Here is a 27,343-nt window from a genome sequence, read left to right on the forward strand (position 1 = left end):
TTCACAATGGTAAGACAATTTGTAACTGTGCTGGTAACAGTAGGCTCAGCGACACTTGCAATCAATGTACTTGTTTCACGCTTGAGCCAAACACAACTTGCAACTGTTCAAGCAGTGTAAACAAACTTCTGCCACTCATTGAAGCAGCCAAATTGTTAAATATAACCACTGGAGTGAATGAGATCCACCTTTCAACACACTAAGCATGTGGCTGGCCAACTCAGTGATTTGTTACTTGTTGCCTTATCTACCGCTGATCCACTGGAACCAATTTGCAGATCCTCCTTAGTGTCTGCCCCATCAGCCCAGCATTGCCAGCTAGCCAGGGTTCTCTGCTATCACTATTTTTAACCTAGACAAAGACCCTCACGGAGCCTTACCCAACCAGCATGGCAGACACAATACATTGAGAATCTGTGGTTCAGCCAAAGCTCTAGAAGGAAGCAGCAAACACCCAACAGCAGAAGAAACTCAACAGAAATTCCTATTTCTCAGGTTTCCCTCAGGGAAAAGAATAAATTCAACCTCATTTTGAAACCATCCTTGATTTAAAAAGACACAATTAAATCAATTTAAAAGCTACAACTTCTAAATGAGGATTTATAGAGGCATTAAAATCTTGGATGTGGCAAAAAGGTAACTCCTATCCTTACATGCAAATTTTATTAGAAGGACTCTTCCTACATGAAAGAGTTTGAATTTTTCTGTTTCAGTCATACATAATCAACCAATAACCATAATTTATTGTGTGGGGCAGCATAGGAGAGCCCATAGATTTGGAAATGAAGCCATATCTAGTTCATTCTCTGATGATACAAAAATCCAGAGGCTGCTATTCTGTAAGAAGCCACATTTAAATAGAATTAAGTTCCAAGAGTTTATAAACAGATGACAAAAGGAAGAAAAGAGGCTTTTGTGATTATTCATATTCACTTAGGCATTTAGTCACACTTTTCTTTGTTTTTGGCTGGAGTTCAGTTCGCAAGTCCATATTCTGCCAGAGTAAGAATGAGTTTCTGCTTTACTCTTGTATGCTTGTGCTTCGACTCATGAAAGAGAACAAAACCCCTGGTTTTTTTAGTCAGTGCTCTATCACAGGTCGTTATTGAAATACTTGATATTCTCCAGAAGAATCACACATAACGTCTGGATAATTAGCTTATTTAGCATTTTCAAGGAAAAGATTTGCTAGGTTTTGTATAAGATGAAAAGACTACAAGAGAAGGTGATTGTAAAGGCCATTATAAGCCAGAACTCACCAAAGCAGCTTTCCTTCAGCTTCTTCAGAACAATGTGTTTGAGAAACCGAAGATAAATTCAATGAAGCCTGTCCTCTGAATCCATTCTCTTTTCCTAGACTATGAAGAACTAAACTGCGAAAGCATTTGACTGGCACTTGTGACACATCACATTTGATTGTGATCCTTTGTCAGGTCTGATGACTTCATGAGATGCCTGATAGTGCCACTCAGACCTATCTCCTGTTGGATGTACAATCTTCTCTCTTTCAGACAGACTTCTTTTGCTGACAGGAGCCAGTCCTCTGTCGGCTGGATCGATGGGGATCTACTACAGTGCCAGCCAGCACAGCCTTTCTGGTGCTTCAGGCAGTCGCATAATCCGTCGCATAACAAGGAACAGACTTCACCCACAGTTCAAATACTTGAGAGAGACTACAAGTCCCCAAGACACAGCTGAAACTGCTTTGCCTGTATGGTATTCCAACCTGCTGCTCAGCTTCTAAGAGAAGTGCATGCAGGCTCTATGCGAAGACACTTAGGATGAAGACAGAACTAGCTAAAATGCCTGCAGTCCCCCTGTCCTGGATCTTCACAGTAACTGGAAGCCCTGCCATGGTCTTCAGTGATAACAACACATCTGTTTTGGTGGGGACTCTCAAAACTGCCCAGCCAGCACGGACATCTTTCCATCTTCATACAGCGCTAAACTCTGCCTGCCACTCTACACACCTCAGGTTTTCAGATGTGCTAAGGAAATATATGGACACAGGTTACTTCCTGGTAACTGTGACAGAACTCTTAGGAGCCTCCAAACCGCATTTTTGAATTTCTTCTTTTTTACTAAGCCCCCAAATTACAATAGGCTTCCCCCCCGAGCAAAGTGAGGTGCTCTGTGTGCATCTGGTCAAATACATACCCACAGTAGACAGTTTGTCTACTTGGGAGTAACAGCAGGTATTTCTGCTGAAAGACTAGAACAAAATCTCTGCAGTGATGCCAATCTCTGTTGGACCATAAAGTGGAAAACTGATAGCTCAGGGCAGGGGAGTGGAATTCTAATAATGCAAATGCAGATTGTTTCATGCCATGAACATATCCCCAGTTCCTTGCCATTCTCTGCCACAAAAAATGATGACACCAATTTAAGCATTTGGCTATTACACTTTTGAATCGTCAGGTTCTCCATCCCACTCCCTTCTGCATGATGGAAAGATGTCATGCTGCTACTTCTTTCATCTCAGAACAATTATACTCATCAACAAGAAAACAAAATTAAGATTCCTTATCCACAAAACAGGAGGTAGACAGGGATGGAGAGCATTAGACAAAAAGTTCAAACAGCAGAACAGCAGTTCAACTGTTCAGCCTGACCATCAGAAATCTAGAATTCAGTACTTTCTTCTCCCCAGAAGGCATCTAGGTTTCAACTCACTCTAAAAAAAGATGGATTCATTTTGAGCATTTAGGCTCAGGAGCTTGATGCAGACATCAGAATCTGAAAATCCATTATAATCATCATGTCAAAAGGCTAGGCTAAATTGAAAGACAATTTCAAACTGATCCTGTCATACATGTCTGATGAAAAACAGCCACACACTTGCCTAAAAAATACAGTTATTATTACACCTTTTGCGTTTTCTTCTGGTGTTTTATAGATTAGGAAAAAAAAAAAAAAGAAAAAAAAAAGACAACTACCAACAGGAGCCAGAAATAGCTGAACTACAGGAGACTGAAATCCCAGCAACATGTAAATACCTAGACTTTTTTTTTCTGCAATGCTTTCCTTTGTTTTAACCTGACTTCTGTCACAGCCTTGGCAGAAGAAAAAGATCATTACTGGAAGCTGTCATGGGGGACTGAATGCCTCTAAAAATGAATACACACTGGTAGAAACACAAATTATTCCTGTTTGTAGAGAATTAATGAAACAAAGGTCATTCATTTCTCTACTTCGCCATCAAATGGGCAAATGACAGGCATTTTCAGTCCTCTTGTGTGAATGTAAAACAGCAACACAGATAAAAATATCTTTCTGGAAATTATTGTCTCTCAGATTTTTCACAGTTAGATAATATGCTAAATTAAAGTGCAGAAAAATGGGATCTTGTCAAAATAAGCACGTGATCCCCAGTATTACTGGTAGCAAGCACAGATGAGAATAGTCTTCAATATTAGAGCAATGAATGCTGCACCATGGAAAAATGGTCCAGGGGTTCAGACAGGGTGGGAAAGAGTCCTGACCTTCTCCTTCCTCAAAACTGGAGTGATCTTGAATGGTCTGAGGGAGGCATGCATGGAAATCAGGGCCCAAGCTACGGAATGACTAGGAACAGCCACAGGGCCAGGTGCCAGTTTCTGCAGCAGTGCTCCAGGCACATCCCATAGGGTCAGTCTGGGCCCAAGGAAGTTTCATGAGCCTTCAAGAGCTTGCTGAGGTGACCACTTAGATTCTGTGTTCTTTAAAATCCATATTTTACCAGTATCAAGCAGGTTTACTGTGCCACTGAGTACATTATCTGTGCACCAACACACCTAGCACAGTGTTAAGTGACACTGTTATCCTGCTTAGCTCTGTATTTTAGCCTGAACTGGAAACAGGAAAGGATCCATGCAACAATGGTGTGTAGATGGAAGGGAGAAAGAGAAACTGTCCATACAGGCAATATGTGGACAGTCATTTATTCAAAGGAGAGCAGATTTTTCTACTCTTCTGATATTATGCCTTTGTCTCTGATGAAAAAAACTTAGAAGCATATACATGTACATATATAGCCATTTAAGTATGTGTACATAGAGAACATAATAATACAGTGGGAAAAACTATTTAACAAAATACACCACTGCAGAAAAGTCTGCAAAAAGGTCTGCGGAGTAGGATATGGGAAAAGATCAGGTGTATAAGTTTCATAGCCCTGTATAATGACAGATGATCCCATTTACCACATTTTGTATTTATGTTATTATTTCACCTATTAAATCTCCAAACCCTACCAAACAAAGCAGTATATGGCCATCCAGAAGGATATTTTTCCTTTAAATTAAAAATATTTTTAGAATTAGTGAATCTCAGTTCTCAATTAATTTCTTCACCTATCACAGATTTGTAACAGTGAATAAGTAACATCAAAACAGTAAGCAAGAGCACTTAATGTTGATACTTAAAACAAATATGTTTTATTTGTGAAGAAGCTATATGAAACTATCCTTAATACACTTCTGGCAAAACAGCCTTAACCCAGTGCATTCAGTTTGAGATGAACAATAGCTTTGGAAATTCAGCTGAGTTGTGTTGGCTACATTCTATTCCAATACTGACTTCAAAAATAAACAAGCTGTAGCAAGCCATTAAATCATCTTTTCTAATGTTTCTTAAAATCAGTGGTTTTCAGCCTATGTCCACAGTATACTGGAGTCCATAGACTGACCACTTTTGTTACAGGTACTTTTCACTGTCTGTGAAAGGTAACTAAGGAAACTAAACTTGTTGTCAGCTGACTTCAATTGACTATGCAGTGTACCAGGAAAAAGTCTTAGGAGTCAATATATCAGAAAAGTTAAAAACTGCCTCTAGTAGTATTTGGTAGTAGATCTGAAGGAACAATTTCACATTATCATAAATAGTAGACATTAAGATAAGTATTTCTGGGATGCAGCTCTCTAACTAACAACCTGTAAAACTGAAATAATGTAATAAAGACGGGCAGTGCTGGGAGAAGAAATAAACAAAAATTTTTCCAATCCCGAACTTTTTGTAGTAACAAACTTACTTAAGTGCCTTCTTAAAAATAACCAGCTTTTTTATCATTGGATCTAATCCTGCTATTAGAGCTGGAATATGATTCATTCTGACATTCCACCACACATATGAAATAATTTCATGGTCTTTAATACAACCAACAACAATAACAGTAATAGTAGCAGTAATAATAACAATAGTAATACTCATACGGTTAGGACCAGAGTTGTTTTTTCAATAGCAGGACAGTCTGAGACTGTGGTAAAATTATTCCAGGTTTATGTTGAAATAACAGAAAGCAAAAGTAGACATCTTTTATCTTGATTCTTCGGAGAAATTTAAAGGAGTCATTAGCTCTTATACACCTGCATGTATAAGAAACCAGTTGGTGTTTAACACATCCTAGACACACATCTCATCAATTTCTTGGGCTAATAAGACTGTTTTTACCCATTTAATAGGCACCACTCAAATAAAATGCTATTAATTGTAGCATCATTCATTTTTTTCAGGTTTTTGCAAAAGAATTTGCACTATCTTTCAGGGACAGTGTCTACACTTTTTGCTTTTGATGGGAGGCCTTACACAGTTGCGTTGCTTCAGCAGTTACCAAAGGGAGTGTTCTGGTAACATGCATTTGCAGTGTCTAACCTTTCAATATGAAAATGATGTAAGCTTTGTAGAGGCTATCATGGTTTTTCACACAGAAGGACTCCTGTCGCCCTGTGCTGTGGCTGAAACATTTAAAGCAACACCCCAAACTACACACTTCGCTGTGGCTTGTATTGCGGGCAATAAAAAAAGGAAAGCATGTGAAAAGAGTAAATGCTTGTGAGAATGGAGGGGAGGCAGATTCCTCAGGGAAACTGCCATATTTTCACTTTCCTGATTCCTGTGAAGCTGGGATCTCTGGTCTGGGGGGGAGGAAAGGATGGCAGAAGAGGAGGGCCATTCCACAAGTATAAGTAAAAGAGATTGCCCAGAGTGCAAGCATCTCATCCATGAATGTGGCTTCAGGGAAGAAATACTTATTTACATCAGGTGAGGATTTGTCTATGATATCAATGGGACCCCGTTTTTGGAAACACTGCACAACACCTTACTGTCTGGCCACATATTTACCAAAAAATAAAACCAAAATAAACCTGATCTGGTGCTACACAGCAATATGCAGATTCTGCCATTAGTACTGGAGACAGAAGAAGCCTTGGATAATCCTTGATCACCTATCTGAGAAAGCAAAGACTGTTTTTCTTGTTCATCCTTGCCAGAGTTAACAAAAGGAACATTTGTGGAATTCACAGAAGCAGAACACAAAAATTAAATTAAATTAAGAGAGAACCAAGTATGAAGAGTATGATAACAGGAAGAGCAAGTGAAGGGGATAAGGAAAATAGAAAAAGCCAAAAATGAAAATGGAATATTTTCCTTTCAACGGAAACAGAGAGAGAAATCTAAGATTTTGTTTTGTTTTGTTTTGTTTTTTATTATTGTGGCAGGGAAACTGGATAACAGGAAGGAGTTTTTGTTTATATTAATAAAAGTCCCAGTAGGTTCAACGGATTATTGGTGTTTGGGGGACAGGACTTTCACAGCATCAGAGGCCATGATCCTCTATCCAGTGATGCAACCTAGCTGGCATTTGTCCAGAACTCGAAGTGTGAAAGTGTGAGGGAAGAAAGAGCTGCACTAACAGGTAGCTGTTTGAGTGAACAAGCAAGGGAGAACACCCTGTTAGAGATACAGCAGGCGGTAACAGGGACATGCCAGAGAAGATCAGAGTCCATGACCAAGAGAAGTCGTCAGGTGAAGGAGGACGTAAAAAGTGTGACGACAGAGAACAAAACACTCCTACAGTACACGAGTCCCTTGGAAAACAGAGGGTGGTGGCATCTGCCTACCTAACCCCTCAGATGATTGAAAAATGGATACTCCAGAATGAGACCAAAACCTTGTTAGAAGCAAGGGCATTCAATTAACTATCACATTTTTGCCTGAAAACTAGGCAACTTTTAATTTGCTAGAAGTTTTAGGGAAGTTTATTAGAATAGAAAGAAATTAGAGGGGGGGAAATATACTGCTACTCAGTTTAATTCCTATTAACATGTGACGGCAATTTTCATTCTTTCTGAAGAGTCAGAGACTTCCTTCTGCTTGTGTAGCCTTCTCACATGAGAAAAAAGGGAAAACAGAACACCTTTCATATCTGCAAATATGGAGAAGAGAGACGACAAGCACAAAAGCTTCCACTCTTTCAAGCTAACTAAGAAGAAACAGGGAAAGAAAAAGAAAAAGAAATAGAGCAAGAAGGACAGGAAAAAGGAGAGAAGGAAAGGAAGGAGGGCGGGGAGAGAGAGAAATGAAGAAATAGAACTGTCCATTTTTCTGACACAGATATATATCTTTAAGATAGCATACAATGCTATAAATAATGAATTTGTATTGCTAATAATGAAGACAGAAGTTTCTTTAAAGCTCTTGTCCTCGGTGAATATGAAGGTAAGCAAGAAACTCCTGTTTCTGCTTCAGGGTGAAGTCTTTAGTGAGTCTGAAATGTTGTTTCTACAAAGTACAGACAATTTCTTCTGAGTTTCACAGGTGCAACTGAGGATTATAGGCAAAGGGAGACCAGTAACTCCAACTTTGAAACTCCAACTGCCATATGCAGAAATTGCTTATACCCTCAAAAACCTGATAATGGATTTAAAGTACAGGAATTTATTTCAAAAACAGGGAAAATTAAATTAGAAATTGGAAGTTTTAAAATGTGTTGTGCTCTGGATCCCCATTAATTCTGTCCATATAGACATTTCCTAACATGGAACATTAAAACCCTATCTCTTAAAGAGCATTCTGTTGACTTGAGCATCGTTGTTCAAGCTAGTTGCATTACACCAATGGGGCATACTATATCTGGAAGTAAACCCAAAATGAGACCCAAAGGTTACATCTGAGAAGTAATCTGCATTTCTTTAAAAAAGAAGAAATTAAAAGGGACCCAAATAAGAGAGATATCCATACACAAAGTCATTTAAAATGGTTAGGAGGGACAAGACAATTAGTAAGAAATAAAAAGCATTACAAAAGGAGTTTTTAATTTGAAAAATGTTCTTTCTCAATCTATGTCACCCATGGATTTAAAAGTAAAACTTCAGAAAGAAAAAAACAATTCTCAAAAATGAATTCCCATTAATTTCTTAGGTGTTTTACACAAAGAACAATGGCAAGATATAGCCCATCTCTTCACAGAAGACAAATACATTTATGTAATCCAGGTAGAGGAAAGACACATAGCTTGCATGATTCCTGAACTGGCACAGTCATGTGTACTGCCCTGTGCCATGAAATATGTCTGGATCAGCAACTACATAACCTCTCCCATACCCTGCCTCTGTAATTAAAAATTATTTAAGCATATTTTTAAGAATCTTTAACCATACTCTTCATTGAATCAAAGGTTAAGGGATACAGGTTGTTCTAAACACAAAGGTGCCTTTGCTTGTCCTGAATACAATCAGAAGTTTCTTCTGACTTTGAGTTTAACTGGTTGTTGGCCAGCATGTAAAACAAAGGTTTCAGGTCAATAACTAGTAATTAAACAAAGACTCATAAATATGCTACTAAGCTACTGGTGATTCTAAACCTCCAAACACATTAAAAATGAAGAGATAAACATGAGAGAGCGATCTTGTAATTTCCAAATGTTACATCTTGTGAACAAACACATATTTGCCAATGAGAATGAAAACCAGCACCTTTTAATCAGAAAGAGTACTGAGGCATGCAGAAGGCAATATGACTAACTCCTCATTTCTGCCATTAATAACCCCAGGAACAGCTTGTGAGCATACAACAGGCCACATGGGCTGACCAAAATCTCACATGTTAAGAAATATCTCTGTGATTAGTTCAGAGAGCTGACACAACTGTTTGATCCACTGGGAAAAATGCACTATGTTTACATAAGCATATATTGATCTTAACGTCACTTTTACTAATTCATGATTCTTGCACAAACTGTAATTGAATAGCCATGTTTATATGTTTTATAAAATGTTCTAGCTGAACAATGCTCAATTCCTTCTTGATTGCCATCCATAGTGTAAAAAAAACATACCTAGGGCTGTATTCAGAACATATTATGAAAGTCCATACACTTCTCTGTTATAAAGCCACAGTCAAATAATACTTGGATCATGCAAGCCCACTAGGATGGCAAACTTAAAGCTGCTTTTAAGTAGTTTTGCTCTGAGCAGTTCAGAAAATATACCTCTTCATCCCCAAGACAGTGTAACTACTTTTTGCAAAGAGCCTGCTCACAAACATAATTCCACTTTTTAGTCTTCAGGACTTTAGACTAAATATAAAACTCAGGAGACTGTATTTTTTGCAGTTGTGACAAACCTTGCCTTTGCATTATTACAGCTGTCTTTTACACTGCCCCAAATCACGCAGGGACATCTCATGAAAATATAGTTGAACATCCAGGATCATTACGAAATCTCACAAACTACTGAGACCTGTGGTTGTTATGTTTAGAGTGTGTTAACCATTTTAGGGAAGTGGTAGCCTGCAACTACTGCTGCAAATGCATAGGTATAACTTCTAAGATCACATTTTGTCTCCTCTGAAATTTACATGCACTCACTATGCTTACAGAAGAAAGCTTATTCACACAAATGTCACAGAGCAAGAATGCTCTACTTTGTCTTCCATAATACTATGGTTTCCCATTCTTTTAAAAGAATCTTTCTAGAGGCCATGGAAGAATGTTTCTTTCAAAGAAGGTTCACCATTATTCTGGCAAATTTCATACTGTTCACCTTTCTGGACTGCTTAGGTAGTATTAGCTGTTGCTGTGATAGTAAAGCACCTGCTGCTCTAAAGCATCCAATGAGGGCAAATTAAGTTATGAACTTTCTAATGCAGTACCTCTACTGTCACAAAGATATGACTGGATAGCAGGGATGCACTGTGACAAAAATACTTTGAGTTGCTTTCTATTTAACACACTCAAAACCATAAAATTATTCACTGTAAGGAATGCAGCATGAGCATTTGTATTTTAATATTTTTTTTTGAACGTCATAAAAAATGATGCAGTGATTGTAAAATATATGGAAAATGTTGATGACGAAACTGAATGCTGAAGATCATGAAAAGCATACACTCATGTTTATGCATTGAAAATTATTCTAGGGTATACAAGAAAAGGGTTAGCTTAACTGAAATTCCTCAGTGACACTAGTGCAAGTGTACTTGTCTATTTTCAAAATACTTACCTTAGCCACAGAGACAGTTAAGAAATAACATCAGTCTTCATAGTTGTAACAGTGCAGCTAACTTCAGCCTTCCAGGAGTAGGAAGTATCATGAGAATGCAAACAAGTTTGTTTTAGTAGTGGATGCTTATGAGCTCAGTTCCTAAGGGACGATTTTCTTCATATTTGGACCAAACCAGAAATCAGCCGGACAGCCTGAATGCACTGCTCCTAATTTCCAGGCCACTATACACAGAATACTGTGAATCATTTTCCCATCTAGATTCCTGTGTCTCCAGTTAAGTTTTTAAAAGATTAAAAAAGCAGAAAAGACTGAAATTATTCTGTCTCATTAAGCAATCTGAAATTTTGAGAAACTTTTGCACTCGGCTGAGGTCAAGAGGTCTAAACGATTGCCTTCTTCAGATCACAAATGAGATTAGCCCAGCAACTGCTTATTCTGTTTCATTTACTTCAGGACTGCTTCTGGCTCAGAACAGAAAATCAAACAGAAAGGAAACAGGAGGAAACCTTCTGAAGGCACATAAAGTGGCTGAAATTACACTAGAAAGCCAACAACATGTCAAGTCTACATAGACTTGAAGGAGACTGGGTGTTGAAACATGAATCTAGACTCAACCTTTTCTGAGATTCAGGTATGTTCAGTACTTAACAGAGATGGTGCAAATGTCCCCTCCATCAATCTGTAGCCTACATGTAATTCAGGTGTAGATAATTTTGAAAGACTAGCAATATATAAGTAAAAGCACAAAGGTAATACAAAACTAAATGCCAACAAATTGGTTGAATGATTAATAGATCTCCATGCACTGTGAAGTGAAGGCCGAAAAGTCCCTGTATCTCACTTTTAGCAAGCAGGGGAGAGGAGGAGATACAGCCACTTGCTTAGTCCTGTAGCAAACCAACAGCAGATTTTCCAGTTTAGTACCTCATCTACTGCTATGTAGTTTGTGACTTACAGGGAGCGATAATCTTTAAAGATAATGTAATTTCATAGACTTGGAAAATTTTGGAATATCCAGACTAAAAGCTAAAATATTATTTTCTTATGGTGCTTTCAAATGAGATCTGCATTGCAGCTAACTATACAAAACCGTTTAAAAACTGAGAATACATTCCTCCAAAAAACCCCAAGGAAACAGCATAAAGTGAGAAAATAACCTTTGAATTTATACACTTGTTCCAAACAAGGTGGAAGATAGTCAGTTTAAAAGAATGAAAACAGATGATTAGAATGAAGACCCTAAAATGATGGTGCAGAGGAGGAGGGTGAGCATGTGAGACACATCTGAGGGGAGCAGCCATGAGGAAGGGCGTTAGGGCAGGGCTTCTCTCCTTACTTGGCACAAGCCACTGATGCACATGTCCAGGGATTCAGTGTAGCATCGGGTCCCATCCAGAACCTTTGGCGCCAGCTCTACAACCAGAGCTGCCCCTCTGGCCTGGCACTTCAGTGAGCACGGATTGTCAGGGTCATTAGAGACAGGAAGCCACTCGTAAAACTGTCCCTGGTACTTGACGTCGTTGTGAGCAGAGCACTGCTGGGCACGAAAATCACCTGCTTCTGGTGGACAGTCCTGAAGAAAAGAAAGAGGAAAATGTCAGCAGGACTATTTGGGACAGCCAATCACAATATTATGTAGTCAGCTGCGCTCCACAGATGCCACATGCACAGAGTTTTTCTGTATAGACTAAGATGACTCATTGAAATAGCTGCAGCTACACATAGTTCAACTGGATAATTATACCTTTCTTTCTTCTTTCTGCAAAAGTATTGAAAGAACATCAAGAGCATGTGTAAATAGGCTCGGGACACAAGAAATGCACTGTACATGCCTTAACCAGAGGCCTGAAATGCTCTTGCTGACGCTCTTTCCACTTGTGCACATAATGTGGAGAAGTGTGTGTGCACAGCCACTCTCTTCCCATCAAATTTTCCTTTGAAGAGGAAGAATAAGAATTACGTGATTTAATTGTTTGTTTATTTAAGCTCTCCTCACTAGCTTTTTTTTTGCCTCAGTGACCTAAATACCACTCTTTTCTGGCGAGACCCAACCTGCAGTACTGTGTTCAGCTCTGGGGCCCCCAGCACAAGAAAGACACAGACCTGCTCAAGCGAGTCCAGAGGAAGTCCACAAAAATGATCAGGTGTCTGGAGCACCTCCCCTATGAGGACAGGCTGATGAGCTTGGGTTGTTCGGCCTGGAGAAGAGAAGGCTCTAGGGGGACCTTATAGAGGCCTTCCAGTACTTAGAGGGGGCCTACAGGAAAGATGGGGAGGGACTCTTTACCAGGGACTGTAGTGATACGACAGGGGGTAATGGTTTTAAACCAAGAGAGGGTACATTTAGATTACGTGTTACGAAGAAATTCCTTCCTGTGAGGGTGGTGTGACACTGGTTTCCCAGAGAAGCTGTGGCTGCCCCGTCCCTGTCAGTGTTCAAGCCCAGGCTGGATGGGGCTTTGAGCAACGTGGTCTGGAGGAAGTTGCCCCTGACCATGTCAGGGGGGTGGAACTAGGTGATCTTTAAGGTCTCTTCCAACCCAAACCATTCTATGATTCTAATCAGTTGGTAGGACAATAAAAATCAGAAAAATGTAATATGTATTTGCATTTCTTCAGCCTAAGATTTCATAACTTGCATAATTAGCGACTTAGCATTATTCTACTGGGAAGACCTTTAAAAATCCCTTTTGTTAATCCTCCAGGAGGTTTGTGAGACGTATAAACCCTACTCTGAACCCAGCACACTTGATATAAAAAAGACCACTCATACTATTTAAATTCTCTTGTTGATGAGAATGTGAGGCTTTTCTTATCCACACATACTTTCTTGTCATCATTTAGCACTGGAAACCATGAGTCACGTTCTCAAGAGAGCAAGAAGAGCTCCAAAATAATGAGATTTCAGGCAAAATAAGCATTTTTATTTCCTTCTTATTTTTTGGTGCTTGAAGAATTATGTTTCAAGTTTTCATGTGCAAGCAACCGTAAAGGCTAGAGATTCATTGTTTTGTTTTGTTTTGTTTTGTTTTGAAATAACTTTAATTTCTTACATAATTACAGGAATACAGTAGCTAAGCTCTAGGAAAAACATTAAATATCATGGGAACTGTGACAAAGGAGCAAATGTTAGCAATATGGCTGCCTCAGATTATTAAGGTCCCATTGTCCTCCACCTTGCTGTTTTAAGGAACGCTACTTCTCAATGATACCTGGTAAAGTATCAGGTGAAATGAATACCTGTTATGTCCTTTGCTTGAGGACTGTAACACTTTTTTATAGAGAATCATAAATGTCAATTATACACTTGATAGGGAGGCATTTTGATGTATATACAACAACATAACTAGGCAATGTCCTTATAAGATGCCTGTATTTGTCCTCAAACTACTTCATCCTATAGAAAATCACTTATCATAAATGACAACTTTATTCATGGACTTCTTACCCTCTCAGCTATGAAAGTCATGCTGTTATTGAGGCAAAATATCTCCTCTGAGGTTTACATAATCATCTTTGTTTCTCAGACTTTTCACTACAGCTTTCACTAACACTTTTCTGCTTCTTTTAAATAGGGGAGATTATTACAGCTTTCAATATGAATGGCATGGGGGCTGCATGTCACTTTATGACATTAAAGAATCATTGTTTAGTATTAAAATAAAACCTGTCTTAAAAATCAAGCTCTCAAATCTCCTCTTGAAGCAATTTGGCAGAATCTTGGCTATCAATTCATCATTTGTGTACCCTTGGCTCAAACCCAGGACATGCAACATCCACTGTGTACTGGCAATGTTGTTATGCCCGTTTTGTTTGAATGTTGAATGATGTTGGATCACACCACTCCAAACATTTCTTATCGTGAACTATCTACACATATAACCATGCCCTTCAGTCACAGTTCTTCAGCTAATTTGCTTTGTACCATGAGAGCAAATTTTCAGTTAGCTTGCTTTGCATTTCAGTATGATGCAGCCCGAAAGTAACGGGCCAAGCTCTAGTCTAAAGTTCTGCTGTCTAAGTACAAGGGAAGAGTGTTACTGCTACAAAAGTTTAAATAAATTAAGATGTAAGAGAAAAAAAGGATTTGGGCTAAATCTTGCTTTAGAAAAATACATATCAAAGAGCAATAATCCAGAGCCCATTCATCCTTTTTGAAAATGGAGGTTGAAAGTTGAACCTCGTAACTGGAATTTTACTGCTGGAGGACTTAGACTGCAGACATTTTTTCTATTCATATGTCATAGAAGATTAAAAAAAAAAAAAAGTAAAATGCTGGAAGTATTTCGGTTTTATTTTAAAATCTCCAGAAAAACTTAGAGGCAATCAGGCCCTTTTTGTGATCTGGGCAAACTGTTGATACGGGACAAAGTTTGGACAGCAGCACAGTGTGCAGAGAGCAGAAAAATATGTGGGAAATTCATTATTCCTCTATAGGTGTGCAATTACAGCAGAAGTGGTCTTCACCTTCTGCTTTTAAATGGAGGATGAACAAGATAGTTCCAGCTTGGACCAAGACCTGGTTTAACTCTATTTTCAAATAGAGAAGAGACAAGCAAAATGGAACACTGTGGCCTTATTTCCTGACACAAAATCTTCTGGTGCATACACTTCTCTGAATTTTTCTGTCCATAAATGAATACAGTTAGGTCTATTGGCTTGGCTTAGGCTTGTTGCAGAGATCCAAGACAACTTTCTTGTTTGGTTTGAGCTTGGCTCTACCTTCAAAACTTCCTGGCTTGCAATATCTTTATTTTTACAAAGACAGAAAGGCCCAATAAAGCCCACGACATACAGAGTTCATAATCCTGCTTTGTACAGTATTCAATACTATGTTTGTTGCATTGAATTTTATTTTTAAATCAAAAAGAAAAAATGTACAATCAACATAACAAGCTTTCAGGACACATGGCAGGTGACCAGGACTGAGGTTAAGTCTTCCAGTCTTTGATAACATGATCAAAATAAAACAATGGATTTAAATAGTAGAGGTTGTATTTAAAAAAGTTTTACTTTGAAACTTGAAGCCATTCAAAGAATACATTCAAACAGTCAGAAATGCAGACATGCATACTTATCTTGGCACACAGATATGAAAAAAGAGTCACAGTCCGGCCCACCACTTTTCTCCTACTGAAATGCTGAATCTTAAATCTACCTGAAGGTCTTGAAAATCCCTTTCCCTCAGAGAGGGACTTTCCTTCCAGTTAAGAAAGCACATATATTTGCACTCACGCACATAACACCTGCATAACCTGTGTGATGTTTTTTATACCAAAACACATAATGCTGAGTCATGGTCCAAGTATTACCCACCATTAGACACAGGTCACTGAGACTGAGAAAGTAGGAACTGGACAGAACTTGGCACTGCTTATTAATCTCTTCTCTTCTTTTTTTTTGCTTTTAAAACTTACTATTTATTGTTTGTATTACATGTCAGTGGGTATCAGAGCCTTTTCATGCTGGGCTTTGTGGCAATCATATAATGAAAGACAGATACAAGTTCACAGCCTATAAATGAGTATTCTAGTTGCTGAAATAACAGATAAGGCAAAGCCAGTGTTTTCTTGTATATTTGTTCAAGCAGTAAATCCCTATTTTCTTCTAAATACTTTGCACACGTTTAGATAAGAGTGTTTGCCATTTTGAGGCAGTCTTTCTGTGCCCCATTTCTGTAGTGTTGGCTCCTGGACAGACTATAGACTCTGACTCCACAAAGTCTTTTCCCCTTTTAAAGAAATCAGCATGCTTTTTGTATGTACACAAGGGCTTGGTGGAAGGGGATCCTCTACAGCCGCCAGCTAGCGCTGCTTCATTGGCCTGAGTGAAGTTACATTTTACCACTTCACCTAAGGGTCTGATCCCAGAAGCTAACAGTATGCAATTTGTTTACCTGCACAACAGATTGACAGACAAAGGTGTACCCACACCCCAAGGGTGTGGCCAGAAGTCACAGGCCAAGTTAGTGAACATTCAGGCAGCATGTCTTTGCCTGCGTTATGTAGTTCTACGAGGTATTTTGCTAACCACTTCTGCATGGCCTGCGTTCGGAGCATGTGGCAGCACTGGTATCTGGCCGCAACAGCACTACAGTCCTGCTTCAGGTTATTCCAGCTTTGATGCCATATTCAAATCTTACCGGTTTTGTTTCGTTTTGGAAATTATATATGGGCCCCTGTAGGCATGAGGGATTGCTGCCATTGCACTCCTTGAAGAACCAGAAAGAGTTAATAAAACTTGAAAGTCTTGTCTAAGTTCATTTATCTTCAAGCTTCCTATTCATTAAGACTTTTTAAGGAAGAAAATTTCCAGTGAATAGGAAACAACTGTTCCTTCTCTAACTTTGTGAGTCCTAGATGGCTGTTTCATGACCTTTAGCTTGTGAAGGCTCCTGAGATATTCCTGAAACACTGAGCCTGTACTGGATACTTATAATCTCTGTTCATCCTACCAGGTCAAGATTTCCTCCACTGTAATGAAAATATATATAATTTTAAAGATGATCAGAAAGCCCTTTGACGTATGAAACCTGTTCTAAAATAAACACAGGAGTTTCATCTTCACTTTTTAGGCACCTAATGCTGGCCATATTATTATGGCTTCATTCGCTTCCTCACATCCAAAATTTTTTTTTTAACTTAACCTCCTATTTGACTCTATTGTAATTCATAAGGTCCATGGAATTTTGCCATGTTTGAATCCCATTCAAAACAATTTCTATTAATCAACAAACCAGTGGAAAAGATAAGATGAATCCCAGATGTCCCTTGATGGTGATAGGTAGATCAGATTTCATGGGACAAAAGAGGGTCAGACTTTTAAAAGTTTACTTAGTGGGTGAAATGTGCATCATATCTAACCTGTGATTGGTGGAAACAGTGGAGAAACCTTAAAACAGTTTACAATATACGTGCTTGTGTATTTGCAGAGGCCAAGAATGATTTACTATACCTGGAGCTTTTCCTCTGTGCAAAAAACGACTAACGACTGGACTACTCTGTGCAGCATCTGACAGAACAGCTTATTGAACCAGTTCCATGAAGTATGCACAGCATTTCAGCTGTGACGATTTTCCTACTGAGACAGAAACCCTCAGGTCCTCAAGCAAGGCCTTGCCCAAGACTAAATAAGAACTTTAGATAAAAGTACAGACTTAGGAGATCTAGGGATTTAGTGGAAACTCCACTCAGCCTTGAAGCCTTGTTGAGTGCCCTGTTTGAATTAAGTTTCTTATAGCCATATTTTTCGCTGGTCTACTCCTGTGAACTTCAAAATAGGTTAGGGTCATGCTTAGATGCTTAGATTGAGAGGGTCTCATACTATGTCTTTCTCTGACAAGCCCCGGACACTGCAATATCTGACAGAGAGAAGTATGAGAGAAACAATAGGAACAAAGTAAATGGAGAAATATCAGCAGATGTTTCAACTCAGCATTAAATAAACATGGAGTGGAGATGAGGTTTAAAATAGTCAGTGAAGTATAAATCTGAACCTCCGTGAATATTTGTGATTAGAAACATCTATAAAATTATATTTTGACCAAAAAATGTGGTTGATTTTTTTTTTTAAGTATGTTCTCACTTTTGGCAAATAATTCAATTTAAGCTTTTCATGCTATTATAAAATTTTTATTCGTTCATACTTTTAAATCTTAAAATTAATTGTTTAAATTAGATACAATAACTTGTATTGCAGCTCGAAAAACTTCCAAATATTTCAGCCAAAAACTAATACTAATACATAATATTGGAGTACATTTTCCTAAAAGCACCACAGGTGCCACATTGGCAGATCAAAAAGAGATATTCAAGTAAACAAAAAATTATTATCATGAATGCTGAATTTAAATCTATAAAATATCCAAAGTCTTAAGGAGTCCTGAAGAGTCCTGAACAGAGTCCTGAAATGCCACTGTCACAGAAGTGATCCAGATTGTTTGTTTACAAAGATTCTTGAAGCATTTACATAGAACGGCAGCAATGGGGTTTTTTTTGTTCTCTTTGTTATAGTCAAACATTCACAGGACTGCTTGCTGAGAAGATGCAAATCCAGAAGGCAAAGCCACTAATATTAAAAGCACTTGTTTCCAAGTACAAAAAAATAATTTGTAGATGACACACTGAAGTTTTAAAATGCACATATTCAAAGTAGGTTGGTAGATATTAAAATCCAGCATTTTGAAGAACAGATTGTAGTCACAATGAATGTTCTGAGTTTGGAAGAATTTCCACTTTAAAAATAAACTGACATTAAGTAAAACTGGTGTTAGTAAGGAGATACGTGTAGTGCTTATATATATATATATTTTAATTTTACTAAAACATGCAAACGGGGAGGTTTGATTTCAAAAGACTTCACATGGAATTTCTAGCCATCAGAAGTAGAAAATTTACATCCTGCTGTCATTTTTGTAGTTCTGAAAAAAATTGTACTTGGTAATGTTGCTTCTCATACACACAAGCTAGTGCTTCTGAGAACTATGCACTTATATGGAAGATTGAAAGTTTCCAAGAGGCTGGGCTTTGGTGAATGGAAAGAAGGTAGTGTCATTTTGTTGAAAGTAAGATGGGCAATATCAGTGCTGGTGTGTACAAAATGCAGCATAAGCTGATAAGAAACAGGGTTGGAAGTAGCTTGTCTGATGCAAGTCAAATAATGGGGGATGTCATTACAGCAATATTTCAGCCAAGTTAAGAAAGTAAGGTCTATATAATAAAGAGCTTCATGTGGTGTTTACAAGTTTTGGTGACCTGATTAATGGGATCTACCATCTACAAACTTTATCTTAATGGAAATGCTCTAAACCTTGTTGAAAGAGTTAGTAACATTGTGCAGCTTCCAGCATTATCTGTTTTCACGTCAAACAGCAAAATTTCAAGAGCAGCCAAGGCCAATTATATGAAGTTTAACAAGGCCAAGTGCCGGGTCCTGCACTTGGGTCACAACAACCCCGTTCAGCGCTACAGGCCTGGGGATGAGAGACTGGAAAGCTGCCTGGCAGAAAAGGACCTGGGGGTGCTGGTCAACAGCCAGCTGAACATGAGCCAGCAGTGTGCCCAGGTGGCCAAGAAGGCCAACAGCAGCCTGGCCTGTATTCAGAAATAGCGTGGCCAGGAGGAGTAGGGAGGTGATCGTGCCCCTATTCTTGGCACTGGTGAGGCTGCACCTCGAATATTGTGTGCAGTTTTGGGCCCCTCATTACAAGAAGGTATTGAGTTGCTGAAGCGTGTCCAGAGAAGGGCAACGAAGCTGGTGAAGGGTCTGGAGAACAGGTCTTATGAGGAGTGGCTGAGGGAACTGGGGTTGTTTAGTCTGAAGAAGAGCAGGCTGAGTGGAGACCTTAATCACTCTCTACAACTGCCTGAAAGGAGGCTTTAGCCAGGTGGGTGTTGGTCTCCTCTCCCAAGTATAAGAGATAGGACAAGAGGAAATGGCCTCAAGATGCGCCAGGGGAGCTTTTGATTAGACATTAGGAAAAATTTCTTTACTGAAAGAGTGGTCAAACATTGGAACAGGCTCCCCAGGGAGACAGTGGAGTCATCATCCCTGGAGATGTTCAAAAAAGCATGTTGATTTTGTGCTTCAGGACACAGTTTAGTGGGCATGGTGGCATTAGGATGATAGTTGGACTTGATCTTAGAGGTCTCTTCCAACCTAATGATTCTATGATTCTATGCTTCTATATGTAGTGTTCATCATCATTCTGGAAGGTATAAGCAAGCAAATACGAAAAGCGAAGTCCTTTGGGAATGAAGTGCCCATCTCATGCATCTCTTTCTGGTCTGATTCAGAAAGCAGTGCAATAAAAGAAAAAATATTAGGGAAAATAAAAATGTTTTCAATCACAAAAAGGCATTTGATAACTGAAGAGTGTGAAGAGAGAAGGCATGAAGTCAGTACACATTCCAACAAACATCTTTCAGATAGATTTTCATGTAAATAGGGGAGGAAAAAGCAAAAGATAGCAGAGTAGAAGGAAGACTGAAAAAGAGCAAATGAAGTGGTATGATAGCCTGGTAAAAAAGCTGTAGAGAACATGCAGATTAAGAACGTGCCTAGAAAGAGGAACAGAGAGCATATTAAGTTGAAAAAAAAAATCCTAGTAAAAAAATCCTACTCACAGTTTGGAAATATTTTTGTTTATTTTGCATAATGTTTTGTATAACAACCCAGCTAGATACAAAAACATGTTTTCATTGCATTCAGAGTAATTTTCTAAAGAAAAACAAATCAATCGCTTTCTCCCCGCCCCGATTATATTCTAAAATGGCTGGAAACATACTTGGAGTCAATATGAATGGTAAGAAGAAAAAAGCAGATGCAATTCAACCCTAAATCATCTTCAGATTCCCTCATTCCTTCTTTTACTATTTACACATGTGGCTTCATGATTCCAGTTTCTAATCAACACCAGGCAGTGCAAAGTGGTGAATATACTGGACTGGATTTGTTCTTTTAAGAACTGCTCAGAAGCTTTATAAGACAGCAGTATCAATCTCTCTTATAGCCTATACTATGCAAAATGATCAGCATCCCTAGAAAAATACAGGTCACTAAAGAAACAGATGTGCCACTCTCTCCCTTTGCCTCTGTTTTTCTTTATCTCATTCTTTTTTCCCCCCTGTAATTTAATTTCAGGAAGAATTAAAACCAGCTGTAGCAAAATCTTGCAAATGATAGTGCCTATGAAAATGTGTTCATTGCCAGACTCCAAGAAACATTCTTCCCATTCTCCAGCTTCACCTTTGAAACAAAGAGTTTACTTTTAGTTTATGTGACTACCCATCCTTTCCTGTAACAGGCCAGTCATATAAACAAAAACATGTCAGTTCACAGAAGGACAGTTTGCAGAAAACAAAAAGACTGTTTATTTTATAAACAATAACATCAGTCCTCAAGTCATGCACAAGCTAATGGTAATGAAAGCTTGTGTTTCAGAACTTACTGATTTCCTCAAGAATCAAAAAGGAATTTTCCACAATGCACGTTAGCCAGCTTCATTTGCAGGGATGGAATGGGGGGATATGCTCTCATTTTCCTTTATCTAACAGATGAAAATGTAGGTATCACTGAGCCTGTAAGTTCTGTCCTCCTCATTTTCAGTGTCTTTGAAAGATGAAATCTTAAAAGGCAAAGTCTGAGCTATTAAAAATACACACAATATTGTGTGCCTTTTCCAGTGCAGAATTCCACCAGTAGCTATGGGTGGAATGAACCAAGACCCAATTTGTTGGTGTGTATCCTTGGATTTTGGAGTCTACAAAGACAGTAGACTTCATTAAAGAGAAAGTATATTATTATTTTTTATTATTATTCTGAAAGAGACAAACAGTATTTCAGTGATACAGCTATACAATTCACTAACAGAATTGATTTCAGTGCAGAGATGCACATCTGTGATTCCCAGACTGCTTTAGGTTTCCACTGGTGATGCACAAGTTATTTCAAAGTGGTGCCTCCAGAAATACTGGCCTGAGGACCACCACAGCTGTGGCAGGATCCTATCACAAGTTCTGATGCTGATCATGGTGGTAATGCCCTTACAATGACTGATGTTGTGAGTACTGATATCTCAGATTGGTAAAGATGACAAGTGGAAGGGATAGCATCTCAAAGACTCAACATACTTGAAAAATAGAAAATACTTTCCCCTGAAAGCAAATGTCTGCAAAATGAATACAGCCAAGTACTTTCTTTATGACATAAAGCCATATATGGAGGACCTGGTCAAAGTATGATGCAGTTAGAAGCTTGAGAATATTTTAATTTATTAGTAGTTTTGCAAGTTTACCAAAACCAAACCAATACATACTCAATCCTTTTATTAAGAAAAAGAGCAATGTAACACAATCCATTCTTTACTCTCTCCGAAAAAACATAAAAGCAGTCCTGGGTCGTCATAATTCAGTGGAAAAACTGTCACTGATTTCAGTGTAGTAAAGAGTTTTGAAAGTTTCAATTTGGATTATTTGCTATGAAATAATTAACTGAGTTCTGCAGCTTCATGCCTCACTGCTTTGTTGGCAAGTCTGGAGCCAGTGTTGCCAAATACAAGGTATGTAAAGGAATTGCCTGGCAAAGTTGTGCAAGGTTTTATTTTGAAGGAAAACTGTTCAGGTGCATACTTCCAAAACAGAGCCTAAGCTAAAAATTACGTTTAAAAATTATTCCTTATCCTGGAAAGTTAAGCTCAACAATTCCAAAATAAGAGTGGCAACACATGTAAAACCCCAGCCTCTCATCAGGGTGATCCAGGAATAGTTAATGGCACCAGAGCAGGATGCTCTTTGTATACACAAGGGCAGGTCAGAAGGGGAAGGGGACTGTCACAGTGTGCATACATTCACAAATCAAAACAAAACTAATGGGTCCTAACTGTAGTCCAATTAGCCTTTAACAGTATCCTTTTTTTTTTTTTTTTTTTTTTCCTTTCTGTGTCGTATTCCACAGAGCTACAGCATACGACTCAACTGGCACAAATCAACTTCCCCTTTCCTTCTGTGGCTGTGGTGTGGAAGTGCTTCAGGGATGGAAAAGGAGCTATCAATCAGCCAGCAGACCTATTTATTAACTGCTGTAGTTGTTGTCAGTGAAGCAGATGTCTAGACTGATGAGAGATTTCAGGAACCCAAAGGATACGCCCAGAACAAATTTCAGAGAAAGAAGTGTGAGAAATCTTACTGCATGGGAGACCACAAATCAGATAGAAGCAGTTTCTTTCATTATGAACTGTGGTCTACTGAAGAAAATATAAGCTAAATATGAGGGAACATATTCTTTTTTTTAACTTAAACTTTTAAACTTTTTTAGACAAAGCACATATTGAAAGGCTTCTGAATATGTCCCAATCAGGCATGAGAAAGTTTGGCCCAGTGCACGTTTGATTTCATTTTCCATCTTTACTGGTAAAACTGACATTTCTCCATGTAATTTGAGAGCTGTTACTATTCTTGGCACCCAATAAAACTTTCCATATGAAAGCCTTCATTGCCATTTTCACCAGTGAAAATACACTTTCACTGTGCTGGTAAGCACAGAAGTTGAAGTTTCTTATTTTATAGTATTGAAAACTGTATTTGCCATATATAAAAAACAAGCAAGAGCCTTGGAAAGTACAAAACACTGGTGCAGGCTATCTAAAACAGCTTTTCTAAGACATGCAACAGAATTCCAATGCTGGGAGGGCACAGGTGAATAGAAACACATCTCTCACTAACTTGTCTTCAATCCTTAACAGCTTAATCCTCCAGCCTGACAGACTGCCCAGTGTGAACCAGCTGGTTACCAAAGTAATACTGGGAAGACAAGTGGTCTTGATTCTGCCAAGAAATTTCACTGACACTCTATTTGGAAAGGCTGTGACTACAATTCCTTCCAGAGAGTTTTAGCATCATGCTGTGCCATAATCTCTCCAGCTTTTCAAGAAACTGACAAAGGTTTGCCCACAGTCCTGCTGTATGAAGGCAGTTTAGATACCTACAGTATTCTCACTATCACATTATCAAATTATTTTCCGCAATATGACGTGAATGTTGTATGTGATGATTTGTATCATATCAAAGCTGTACTTCACTTACCACATTGCTACACGTCCTGTACCGGATGTTTCGCCCTTCACAAGTCCTGTGTCCAAAAATTAAAGACAAACAAAAACATTGGTAGATGAATATAAAAAGCAAACACATAATGTTTACTGTGTCAGCATCTTTCCTACAAAGATCTCTGTTCACCTAATCCCCCACTAACCCTCTTTCCCAAAGTAAAGGGCTCTCTGCCCCCACGTACATATTGAAATATGAATTCTACAACTCCTCAGTTTCCTACCTTTGCTTTAAAAGTGAGTTTCAAGAAGGTGGCATCAGTTTATAAATGAGGTCGGAGGTCAGAGTATAGAACTTAGCTGGAAATCAACATCTGAATCACATTAATAATGTCCCGTGTCTCCCAGCTATCCATAATGATTTCACAAGGGCACAGCTCTGTGTCTACCCAGCCACACACCTCCGCACTGATACAGTCTGAGCAGCCGGGCTCTGTCTGCTGGGGAACAACCTGTGCACTGGGAGGAAGGAAACCTGCCTGCAGCTATGTGAAATGACAGGCTAGCCGGACAGGGTTTTTTTTCCAATTTGATAGGAGGGGAGAAGGAGAGCATAAAACTTCCCCCTGATCCACCAGTGCCTTGCTATTCCCAGATCTCTGCTGCAGAACAACATCCAAAGAGCAGCTGGGCACAGCAGAGGTCAGAAGAGCATGTGCCCTGATGTGTGCCCTCTGTGGCTCTCCTCATTTTCCCCCACAGCCGACTCATACCAACCCTGATGTTGGCAGGGCTCCCAGAAGAAATGTTAACATCCAGATATCTTTTTAGCACTCAGCAGCGTGTATTCTGAGTATTTGACCTTAGGTGAAGTTTCATGTGTTTTATGAGTTTCAGACAGCACACTCTGTGGAGTTCCTCAGTACAAAACAGAATGCAGGGTCTAAGTTTCAAAGATCATCCTTCAAAAGAATAGAATTCCTTACATTTTTAATTTCTTAAAATCACAACTCTTTTTTTCCTCTTTTTTTTTTTTTTTTTTTTTGGCCAGAATTTAGTAAGTACACATTCCTTGAGGACTAAATGCCTGCCAAGACTGAATTTTTAAAGTCAAACCATTTTGAACTATCCAAGAGAAAGGACAGCATCTGCATGCATTTGTGTCATTTTTTTTCCTTGTTTTTTTTTTTTTAAAACAGAAAAACTTTTTCCATACTGAGTTAACTCTAAAATAAACTGAACAGATTTCCTTCAATTTCTGAAGTCATTCTTCCTCCTGCTTGTATTCACAAGACTTAATCGTGAAATTCCTCCAGTAGTCATTTACACCTATGTGAGTACGAAATCAGAGTTTGCAAATGTATCACAATGGTGTAAATGGTCACAAGAGAAGATAAATAAGTAAATAAAGCCTATCACTTTTACAGAAGAAATGTAGGCATACAGATAAAATATTCTGTTGTGTAGCATTTGGCATATAAAAATTGCTATTAAAAGCATACCCGAAGTACCACTAATTCAATGTTTTTCTAATGTTATATTATTAATTCAAGTAAACTTTGATCATCGCAAGCATGCACTGAAGTGAAATGTGTGCACAGAGTATCTAGCACCAGAAAAAACAGTTTTAGCAGTACAACAATTGAAATTATATTCACAATGGGCTATGAACAACAACAAAAAAACAACAAAAAAGCAAAAATCCAAAATCCCAAGCAACCCCCCCACTACCACAGTAATTACTGAGCGATATAGACAAGCTGGTAGAGATTCTGTGGTAGGCCAAACCTATTCACACTCCACTACACTCAACAGAGGCTCTCTTGATTTACACCAATAGGGAGCAAATAAAAAATATATATTACGCAGCATATAGGCAGTCCTAGTGCAGGCCTTGTACACTACACTGAATAGCTTGTTCAGAAAGCTTGTTACATGCCCCATCTGTCTTTCAGAAATACCATACAACACATCAGACATCACTTTCTTTCAATAGACCTGGTGTTACCACAATTTCAATTATTGTGATTTATTACCCTCAGAATGACTGAACTGACAGGGAAACTTAAACTTCCTTTCTATCAGCTGCCTCACAGTTTCTTCTTCTTTTCCCAGTTTCTTCTTATTGCCTGTTTTGAAGTGAAAAATCACTTATTTTTCACTTATTCTTTGCATTAGAGAAAAGAATAGGTACTTTCATTAGACAGATGCCACAAAACTATTTAGATTTTTCTTCCAATTTTCCTCCTTTCACTAATGGCCAGAGTTGTTCAGAAAAAATGTACAATTCTGGATGCAGCTAGTGCTGTGATGATTCATGAACACTAGGAACCACTCTTGCAAAATTCCCCTTGTATCCTCTCCAAGACCAAACTTTGGGGTTTGTGTTGTTTAAGCTCCTTATTTTCCCAGTTGTCACCCATCAACCAAAAGCAGGCAAACTGCTTTCAGTCTGAGCTGATATATTTTCACAATTGATTTGCGCAGTAGTTTGTGTTTCAGATCTATGGTACTTCAGGACAGCATTCCAGATTCTCTTAAACTCAAGTATCTACCTTTGGATTCAAAACAGTGCGATTTGTAGAAAAAAAATGATGGTTAAAAAGACTCTGAAAGAAAAAAAAAAAAATCAGCTTTTTGGGGGCATAAATTTTGATTTTTAGAAGTAAATTCTGTTTCTGACCCTGTCTATGCTGAAAATAAGGAAGTCAAAACTATCTAGTGAACTTAATCCTGCTAGAGTGAAATACACAACATCTTGCACAACACCAGGCCAGACTAGGTTTTCTCCTCTGTGCAGGGTTTGAATTAATGATACAGGTCCCATATCTCAGTGTGGATGCTTTGCAGAATGCCATAGCACAGAGCATTTAACATGCAAGGAAGGACCACAGCAGATTATTGAAAGCATGTTTTGAGGTACATTCACCACACATCCTCCTCAACCTTTGCAGGGTATAAATGGGAATTTAAATTAACAAGGAGTACACACAGCCACTTGGAAAAGTCAGAAGTCACCCAAAATGGTAAGTTTGCTTTGGAGAGCACACAAAGAGTGGGAGCAGCAAGAGGCACTTCTAGTCTTTGCTGTAATCTATACACTGCAGGGGATTTTGTAAAGGAAAAAGGTAGCTCAGGGTTTGGCTTGATAGGCAATTATTATCATGTGAATATAAAAGAAAAGCAAGCTATTGGTAATCGTGTTTCATTCTTCAAACCTAGTCACTTGTTTCCAGCAAAGTTTCTGAGAGAGGTTAACAAATTTTAATTTATTAAATTATTCACTTCTCTTAATGTAAACAACATGAAACCCTGGTATTTATTTCTCCAGGCTCCACTGTGTAGAGGGACTTAGTTCAAGCCTGTCCCTCCCCCCCCCGCAAGGGTCTAAGGTAGATATGTATTTGGGGTCAGCTACAGTTAGAAGCCTTGCAATAATCCATGCTAGAAAGAATAGCAACCTCATGCCATAGTTGCCTTTATCTGTAATTACCAAAGACGATGAAAGAGATTTGCAGCAGAGGACCTCATCAACTCC

The 27,343-nt window shown here is 38.6% G+C and overlaps 1 protein-coding gene across 1 annotated transcript in view; it reads right to left on the minus strand.

Moving 5' to 3' along the window:
• The window catches only part of ADAMTSL1 (ADAMTS like 1), a 459,478-nt gene that overhangs the window by 142,232 nt on the left and 289,903 nt on the right, over positions 1-27,343 (minus strand). The window contains exons 4-5 of the mRNA XM_086479436.1: positions 23,843-23,888; positions 11,599-11,835 (exon numbers count right to left, since the gene is read on the minus strand). Coding sequence (XP_086335562.1) covers positions 11,599-11,835; positions 23,843-23,888 — 283 coding nt within the window. The remainder of the gene's footprint in view (positions 1-11,598; positions 11,836-23,842; positions 23,889-27,343) is intronic.

This window comes from Leptosomus discolor, chromosome Z (genome assembly GCF_034619465.1).
Source record: "Leptosomus discolor isolate bLepDis1 chromosome Z, bLepDis1.hap2, whole genome shotgun sequence".
Lineage (NCBI taxonomy): Eukaryota > Metazoa > Chordata > Aves > Leptosomiformes > Leptosomidae > Leptosomus > Leptosomus discolor.